The 9601-nt window shown below is 36.9% G+C and overlaps 1 protein-coding gene across 2 annotated transcripts in view; it reads left to right on the top strand.

The window, feature by feature from the left end:
- Positions 1–9601, top strand: part of CACHD1 (cache domain containing 1) — a 228154-nt gene that overhangs the window by 179775 nt on the left and 38778 nt on the right. For both annotated transcript variants that reach the window (XM_037743111.1, XM_017541535.2), the window contains exons 10-13: positions 911–1060; positions 2802–2925; positions 3731–3848; positions 7759–7927. In XM_037743111.1, the coding sequence (XP_037599039.1) occupies positions 911–1060; positions 2802–2925; positions 3731–3848; positions 7759–7927 (561 nt within the window). The remainder of the gene's footprint in view (positions 1–910; positions 1061–2801; positions 2926–3730; positions 3849–7758; positions 7928–9601) is intronic.

Raw genomic sequence — 9601 nt, 5'->3', positions numbered from 1 at the left:
TGTTGACCAGGATGGTCTCGATCTCTTGACCTTGTGATCCACCCGCCTCGGCCTCCCAAAGTGCTGGGATTACAGGCTTGAGCCACCGCGCCCGGCCTTTCTAAGTTTTTTCCCCTTGTCTTCACATTTTTTTAAAGGATGCATTAATGGGGTATAGTAATAATACCTTTTAAGCATTCCTTTATCCACAGTCTCTTTTGATCTGACATTTCCTCAGTAAAGCAGTCAATGCTGTGTCCTCTAAACAGGTGTTTGAGCCAGGCACAGCCAGGCTTATTCACATAATCCCAGCTACTTGGGAAGCTCAGGAGGGAGGATTGCTTGAGCCCAGGCCGTTTTGACCACCATAAGCTATGATCGTACCACTGCATTCCAACGTGGGTGACAGAGTGAGACCCCAACTCAAAATATTAAAATTAAAAAAAAAAAAAACAGATGCGTGAACCAAGGCTCAGAGAAATTATGTCTGCTGTCACCTGTACAATGCAAAAGGGGTACAGCTGGACTATAACTATAGTTTTTAGATTCATTGTCCATTGATCTTTCAAGTTCACCTGAATCTACCCACTTGAGGAAATATAAATATGTATTTAGTGCTGCTATTTTGTACTGATTGTCTTGTCTTGTCTTTTTAGGTTAAAAAGTAGTGGAATACATAGAAATTGTCTTCATTTAAATTAACTGCTCGATATATGAGCTGCCAAAGGACGCTCTTTCCCTCCCACTCAAACTCATTTATTAGGCTGTCTGCAAAGGCAGTGCTTGATTACTGGATCACATGGGAAACTTTTCTTCCAAACAAAATTGAGACAGCTGATAGAAGCCTTCATGATTCACTGGAGCACAGTTCCAGTCTTTTTCCAGTTGCTTCTCTGCTATTCTTTAGATTTATTTTGTTTTTAACCCATAGGTTTAATCATGACTGTGAGTAAACCCTGTTATTTTGGAAACCTACTTCTGGGAATTGTAGGTGTGGATGTGAATCTGGCTTACATTCTTGAAGACGTGACATATTACCAAGACTCTTTGGCTTCCTATACTTTTCTCATAGATGACAAAGGTAATCTGCTAAATGTTCATCCTAAGAACGCTTTTTTAGATACCTAAAGAAAGGTATAGATATTCTGCAAACAAAATAGGGAAATGATAATATAAAGAAAAGCATTGTGACTAAGATTGCTCATTTGTAGTAGAACGCCATAAAGATGGCAGAGTAAATCTCCAAATTACACATGTGTTTCTATGTTCTTTGAGGAGTAGGGAACAGTTATTTATAACATCAGGAAATTAGACTCAAGGATTGAATGACACATAGAATGTCATCCTTTGACACGAACAGATACTTTTCAAAAGAAGACATAATGCAGCCAACAAGCATATGAAAAAAATCTGAATATCCCTGATCATTAGAGAAATGCAAATCAAAACCACAATGAGATACCATCCTACACCTGTCAGAATGGCTATTATTAAAAAGTCAAAAAATAGCAAATGTTGGTGAGGTTGCAAAGGAAATGGGACACTTGAACACTGTTGGTTGGAATGTAAATTAGGTCAGCCATTGTGGAAAGCAGTGTGATGATTCCTCAAAGAGATGAAAATAGAATTACCATTCGACCCAGCAATCCCATTACTGGATATGTATATACCCAAAGAAATATAAATCATTCTATCATAAAGACACATGTATGTTCATTGCAGTGCTATTCACAATAGCCAAGACATGAAACCATCCTAAATGCCCCTCAGTGGTAGACTAGATAAAGAAAATGTGGTACATGTGGAATACTATGCAGCTATAAAAAAAAGAATAAGATTGATTGGGCATGGTGGCTCATGCCTGTAATTTCAGCACTTTGGGAGGCCAAGGTGGGTGGATCACCTGAGGTCAGGAGTTCAAGATAAGCCTGGCCAACATGGTGAAACCCTGTCTCTACTAAGAGTACAAAAATTAGCCAGGCTTGGTGGTAGGTACTAGTACTCTCAGCTTCTCAGGAGGCTGAGGCAGGAGAATTGCCGGATCTCGGGAGGCAAAGGTTGCAGTCAGCCGAGATCGTGCCATTTCACTCCAGCCTGGTAACAACAACGAGACTCTGTCTCAAAAGAAACAAAAAAGAATGAGATCATGTCCTTTGCAGAAACATGGATGAGGCTAGAGATCATTATCCTTAGCAAACTAACTCAGGAAGAGAAAACCAAATACTGCATGTTCTCACTTATAAGTGGGAACTAAATGATGAGAACCCATGGACACAAAGAGGAGGACAACAGGCACTGAGGCCTACCTAAGGGTGGAAAGTGGGAGGAGGGAAAGAAGCAAAAAAATAACTATTGGGTACTATGCTTAGTACCTGGGTAACAAAATAATCTGTACAACAAACCCCTGTAACACAAGTTTACCTATATAATAAACCTGCACATGTACCCCTGAAGGTAAAAAAAAGTTTTAAAAAAAATGTTATCCTTTGGATCTTTTTTTTTTTTTTTTTACTAAATTGTTAGATTTACTGGCGTTAAGATTTATGTGGTAGCTTAGAATGTTTTATGAAACAAAAAACAATGAATACCTCCAAAATATTCTTGATTAAACAGATTATGATAATTTAAGACATCTTTCCACGCTTCAAGAGTTTTATGTAAGCACATATAAAACAGGTTCAGTTTTTATTGGACTGGTGAGTTGCACAATGAGAAGTTGAGTATTGGGCAGCCAGCCCAGAGTACCCCATATTTCAAAATAGTGATTCAGAACTTCCTACAACATGTTTCTTATTAGTATGCATTTTGTTTTCTTATTGCAGGGTATACACTTATGCACCCATCTCTTACCAGGCCATATTTATTATCAGAGGCCCCACTTCATACCGACATCATACATTATGAAAATATTCCAAAATTTGAATTAGTTCGGCAAAATATCCTAAGGTAAGGAAAAGGTGAGGGGGTCATAGGATTGTTTTGTTTTTCTCTAAGAATGGGACCCATCAAGGCCACATATGAGTATTTACTCTAGAATATAAAACAAATTATTTTAATGTTATTGAAAGTATTCTCAGTAATGTTTTCATAAGAATAGCACCCATGATTTTGCTTACCTTGTATCACAGATAAGGTCTCTTGGAGCTATTATTTGAGAATAATGTCTTGTAAGTCAAATTCTATGTTCACATTGACTTTCATTGTAAAATCAGATATATTTCATCTCATTTTCAAAAAGAAATTCCAATGATACCAAATCGAAAAATGTTGGCAAAATAAAAGGCTAAGTTGAGGACCAGCTTTATTGCACTTGCCAAAAAAATAGCCTGGCAAAGTAGTGTCCATTCCAAGTTGACAGCACAATCTTACACATTGTTTTTTCTTAAAATAAAAAACAGATTGGATTTTTTCCAACTGTGATACATTATTTTGGCAGATGGTAACCAGTAGAGGAATGGTTTTTTGTGCTCATTGGTTGAAAATTAATGACTGAGTGATTTGAGACAAGTTAGTCTCTGGAAAGAATTAGAGTTGGGGAGCAGAAATGGAGAGTAAGGAATGTTTTTAATGCAGAACTGACATAATGCTTTTACAGAATTGAAAATCTCACATTATCTCTTTCAAAACTGATGAGTTTCACTGCTTTTCAAAATCAGGAGGTGGCCATTGACTCACAGCTTCTTCCTTGCCTTTAATTAAGTGCTTAATTTTATCTTTTGCCTGAAATATTTAATTCTATTTGCCAACACAGCCTCCCTCTGGGCAGCCAGATTATCGCAGTCCCTGTGAACTCATCCCTGTCTTGGCACATAAACAAGCTGAGAGAAACTGGAAAGGAAGCCTACAATGTTAGCTATGCTTGGAAGATGGTGAGTGAGAGGAAGTTGTTTTTGCTTGAAGAGCTACAGGGTATAGTGTACTTCTTCATGTGGGAATTCTTGGGCAGGGGGTGGTACTTGAGTCTGAGAATGTGTCTCATAATGTGTCTAATCAGTTTTTAAAGTGCGGAAAGAAGGCATTCCACGGATGTGCATAATTATTTTTCCTTTTTTGTTTATAAAGCTGGTCATTGTTCATGATGAATTTGTCAAACCATATAAAAGGACATAAAGTAGAAAGTAAACTATCCCCAGCCTGGACAATATGACAAAAAAAAAAAATCCCATCTCTATAAAAAATGTAAAAATTCGCCAGTGACACATGGTGGTATTCCCAGCTACTCAGGAGGCTGAGGTGAGAGGATCGCTTAAGCCTGAGAGGTTGAAGCTGCAGTGAGCCATGATAGCACCAAAACTATCCACTTCCTTCCTTCCTTTGACTTTCCATTCCCCATAAGTAGCCACTTAGATCAATTTCCAGAAAATGTGTATATACAGACAGGCGTATATATGTGTGTGTATATACATTCACACATGCCTTTAATGGCTATATAGTATTGCATGGTATAGATGACCCAAATTTCTCTAAACATTACCCTATTAATGCACATTTAGATTACATCCAGTTGGTCTTTTTCAGTTCAACTCAGATTGTAGAGGTTGGGAGTTTAAAAGGAGACATGAAAGCATAAATACCCTCCGATATTCTCTAAGGAAAAGACAATTTTGGATTAGAAATTGGATTATTTATGTTCAACACAAGCAGATGGATAGTTTGATCATAACTTGTGGCACTCATTTCTGCTTTCTCTTACCAGATTCATTCAAACACCAGGCTTCAAAGAATCCTAGAGAAAGAGGATCTAACATACATTGTTCACGTTACCTGTGTTTCTCTTCTCTCCTGTTCCTTCCCAACATAGCATAGCAATGCTACTGAAGGACCCTAAATACTATACATGACCAAAAGGAGAGTAGACTTTTATTTTTATTATCAAATTTTAATCACTGAACGTAAAATACAGTCATACATGAGATTTTTCTTCGATGGAAAAATCTGATGTTTAATCTGTTGACTCCCAATAGATCCATTTAATCATCCCTTTACAAACTACTTACTAGACATTTTCTGTGTACTAAGAAGGATAAAGAAGATTGATACTCTCTCTGCCTTCATAGAGTATCCAGCCTAGTGGCAGATGCAGACTGTCAAACAGCAACTTGATTTAGTGTCTGTGCCTGTATCAATTGGATCAGGAAAGAGGAATTGGGATTAGCCAGAATGCCTTTAGGCAGGAGTCTCTTCCAACCTTCTTGTTTGGTTCTTAAAGTATCATTATGGCAATAGCAATTACTAAAATACAAATGAAGCAAACAAAATAATAAATGAAACTCCTTGAGAAACTTATGTTTACAAGCCTAATTCTACTGGTAGTTTATTGTTTGGTAATACAGATTTGAGGAAGGTCAAAGCCTATTTTGAAATTCTCTTAGCCAACTCATTTTCAGAATTTTTTTTAGAATGATAGCACCATCTGCCCTTGTATTTATATCATTTTTAAAGATAAATTACTTAATTTTCATATCAGAAAGGGTGAGCTAGCCACCAAAATTCTCAATTAGAAAACAGACTTTTGTGTTTGAAATTAGATTGTTTACCTCCAGCATATCCTAATTGGAATCAACTCAGTTACGTCCTGAGAAAGTATCTGCATGGTTGTTGGCATTAAAAGGGAAAGGAGGAAATGTAGACATTTGTGTGACCTTCTTGTTACAGTAAAGAGCTCCAGTGTTAGCATGTTTTTTTCAATGATGCTACTAAATTCTGGCTATTCTCCCTAGGCAAATTGGATGTAGTAATCATATAGTCACTTCAGGTAGCAGTGTTAGCTTTCTCGGAGTTCTAAAATTGTTGAGCAGATCACTATAAGTGAAAACTTAAGGATGTAATAAATAATGAGATTGGGGACTTAAAAAAAAAGGCTAGGCTGGTTAACTAGTAATAAAGGTAAATATTTTTAAGGTCTCTTAAGTTACTTTGTTGGGGAGGAAGGTAGATAATCATCTTGTCCTAAAAAAGAAAATGGTTTATCCTAATATAATCCAAATAGAGTTAGCTTATCCTGAGAATAATTGGCTAAACTGCTTAGCATCCATAGATATAGCAGATATTGAGGGATTATTTCACTGAATCAGTTTAAATATAACTTGAGAGATTATGTTAGCGCATTAAGAGATTACTTTGTCACTGTGTAACCCAAGTGCATTTTTGAGCATTTTGGGAGGCTGTTTGCTATAACAGAAAGAAGTGTTGACAGATAGAAGGTATTCACATGTTCCCATGTTACACGGGCCTGCTTCACTTCAAAACATGGATCCCATGTTATAATCAGTGAAAAAAAAAAACCTACTCCCAAGCCATAGACAGCCCTTCTAGAAATGTAGTTCTTTTAATGCAGAGACTATTTTTTCAGCTAAGAACGTGATAGAAAGACCTATGTTGAAATCTGCTTTCCTAAGAACTATTTATGAAGTGCTACTTTTAGAAGCTTAGGGTAACTTTATTTTTCTCTTACAGAATAGACCCAATTATAAAATCATATTCTAGTCATTCTGGTAGGGTTTTGTCTTTTGATTCCTTGAAACAAACAACAAAGGAAAACAAACTTAAAGGATAACTGTGAGATTGAGAAGAGAGAAAATAGGAAGTGCCACTTCAGAGCACCTTGTCAATTTATAATTTGGGGAATGGAGGAAGAGGATTAAATTTGTTAATCTAATTGAATATCTTTGCCAGCAGTACTTGAAAGCAATTCCAGGAAGATGCAAATTGCTTCTGCAACCATCCTCACAAATCCTAAATTTCACTTAACTCTAACCTGCCTAGTTAGAGTTTTCTGCTTCATCTAACTTGTACTTTTACTTCACTAAGTAAATCACATGAGCTGCTTTATAAGGCACTCTTCTTTAGTTCTGATTTCGCTAGTCATCACCCTCTTCATTTATTCGTAAACCATCTTTAAATAAGTTCTGTCTTTCTTCTAATATAATAGGATTATAATAGAGGAATTTGGCTTTCTTTTTTTTTTATTTTTTATTTTTAAGTCTTTCTTAAGCAGCTAGACTTAGGTAGATTGACGATTGACTTTTGATTCTGCGGTGGTCATTGTCCCTACTAAATTTTGTTGAAGCATCCATTTCTAGGTACAAAGTGAATCTGAAAATACTATTGTTTCTACATATGAGCTTAATAAATTAGACTTAAGCTGTGGCACACTTGCCTAGGATGGTCTGAAATGACAAATCAGGCATACTCTGCAGGAGTGCCATAGGATTTGTGTTTTTCATGAGTTTAAGTAGTGATGTTGGTCTTTTCCAACCAGGACAAAAGAAAGTGTTAGTTGGAATAGAATGAATAAACTAGATTCTATATTGGCTGCTCCTCAGTCCTTTCTTTTAAAGTGAAAATTCACTAATGGCTTGAAAAATAGGCAATTCTCAGAACACTTATTCCAAGACCAATTATGTATTTTTAAGGGCATTTCAAATTCAAATAGAAATAAGTATTGTATTATAATGTCCTGTTCTAGCTTGTGCTCATTAACCCACATTAGCACAAAAAGGCTAGGGTCACAGTTTCAAAGGGACTCCTTTCCTATCCTTTCATTGGCCCCATGATTTTCTGTTACATAAGTCCCCTCAACAAGAAGAGAAAACAGAAAATACAAAATTAGATACCATCTATCACCCTATCCTCATGTCTTCATTCATTCACCATTTATTTAATGAACACTTTCCATGTGAGGATAGTAGAGAGGCAGCAGAAAATAATGTATGCAAAGTCCCTGTCTCCATGGAACCCTCATTTTCCATGTTTGAAATTCTTTATTGATTTTTACAGGTACAAGACACTTCCTTTATTCTGTGTATTGTGGTGATACAACCAGAAGTACCTGTGAAACAACTGAAGAACCTCAACACTGTTCCCAGCAGCAAGCTGCTGTACCACCGGCTGGATCTCCTGGGCCAGCCCAGTGCTTGCCTCCATTTCAAACAGCTGGCAACCCTAGGTAAAGCCCTTACTTCCTTCACGTTCTTACTCTTAGCATCTCACTGTAAATATCCTTTTGAATCCCATCCACTCCACACCCACAAAAAAGATACTGAATGCCGTCAGAGTCAGCTGCTTTGGGAATACAAATGTGAAAATGATTGGAAGCCTAGCCAAGAATCACATCGTCTAGCAGATGTTGAGACAAAGGTTTGTGTGCTGGTGATTTATACAGGATGGGCTTTGAGAAACCAACGAGGAAGTGAGGGAAACAGGACAAGGAAGGTCAAAAAGACAAGTTTTATATTGAGTAAAGCTCTAACTTCAGCCTGGTCTTCTAGGGGGGCTCTGGAGTATAAATTACACCAATAGAGTTTGCCCAGACTCAACGAAGAGAGCTCAGCTTTCACATTCCTTAGTTACTTTCAGCTTTCTTCTAATGCTAGGCACAGAGTTTTCAGTAGCCCAAAGTCCATATAGAAGGAGGCACAGATACAGCCCCATTAAAGGTAAATATATAAGCATGGGCATATTGAGGTGGGGTGGGGTAGAATAACAATAAAATGCCTTCAAAGGAATCTATGTAGCATTATGAACAGAAATCTACCACAGATCCCTATCTTCAGAAGGGCTTAGGAATATGAATGTAATTCAAAGGAAGCAACAAGGAATTCACATTTATTGTGGACCATATGTTTTATATTTTTCACCTGAGTTGGTATGTGATCAATTTGAATTTACCAGATATAAATAATTCTCCCCCAGATCACATAAAATATAGCAAAGCTGCAATTTGACTCATGCACCTCTGGTCTGCCATGTGCCAGACGCATACTAGGCATTTGTGGTCCTTGTTGTCACTGTACCACAGACTACTCTCAGTACACTAAAATGGGTATTCTCTTTTTCACTGTTGAGCAGACTCAGGGTTCAAAACAGTTAATAACCAAGAATCATCACACAACTGGCAAACTGAGAAGAAGGGGAACAGATGGGAATAGAATCAAGGCTAGAAGTCTGCAGTCTCTAAATTCCAAATGATAGTACTCGAGATTGGGTTCCTCCCTTAAATTCCATCCTAGAGAGTTCTGCCTGGACGTGAGATCAGAAGAGCGGGCTGGACTAAGTGGTCTCTTCTGGGACTCCTCCCAGCAGTGTTGACAGTTTGGATAGAGCCAGTGATCCAAGAAGGCAGGATTTTATATTTCTTTGTTTTGATTTGGTCTTTGGGGTTTTGTTTTTACACACAAAAAAAAGTATGTTAAAAATTTCATATTTTTAAGAAATGCTGTACTGAAACGCTAATGTGTACATGTCTCTTTTAAGTTCTGTGTGAGCAAGCTAAATACAACTGCTGGTGAAAATTAGGTTACTGTTTTGAAATTTGAGACAGTAAAGTACAATCCTTTTCTTGATGAAAAAGAAGCTCAAGCCTAGATTTTTTATTTCCTTTGCATAATCTCCCATAGCTACAGTTTCCAGTATGGCAGCCACTAGCCACATGTAGCTATTGGGCACTTTAAATATGGCTAGTCCAAATTTAGGTGTATGGTAAGTGTGAAGTTCATATTTAATTTTTATATTGATGACATGTTAAAATTATAATGCTATTGTGGATATACTGGATTCCTTAAGCATATTATTAAAATTAACCTACATTTTGCTTTGCCTTTTTTTTTTTTTTTTTTTTTTT

The sequence above is a fragment of the Cebus imitator genome, unplaced genomic scaffold, assembly GCF_001604975.1.
Source record: "Cebus imitator isolate Cc_AM_T3 unplaced genomic scaffold, Cebus_imitator-1.0 Scaffold135, whole genome shotgun sequence".
Classification (NCBI taxonomy): Eukaryota; Metazoa; Chordata; class Mammalia; order Primates; family Cebidae; genus Cebus; species Cebus imitator.
This window is presented reverse-complemented; position numbering and strand designations above follow the sequence as displayed.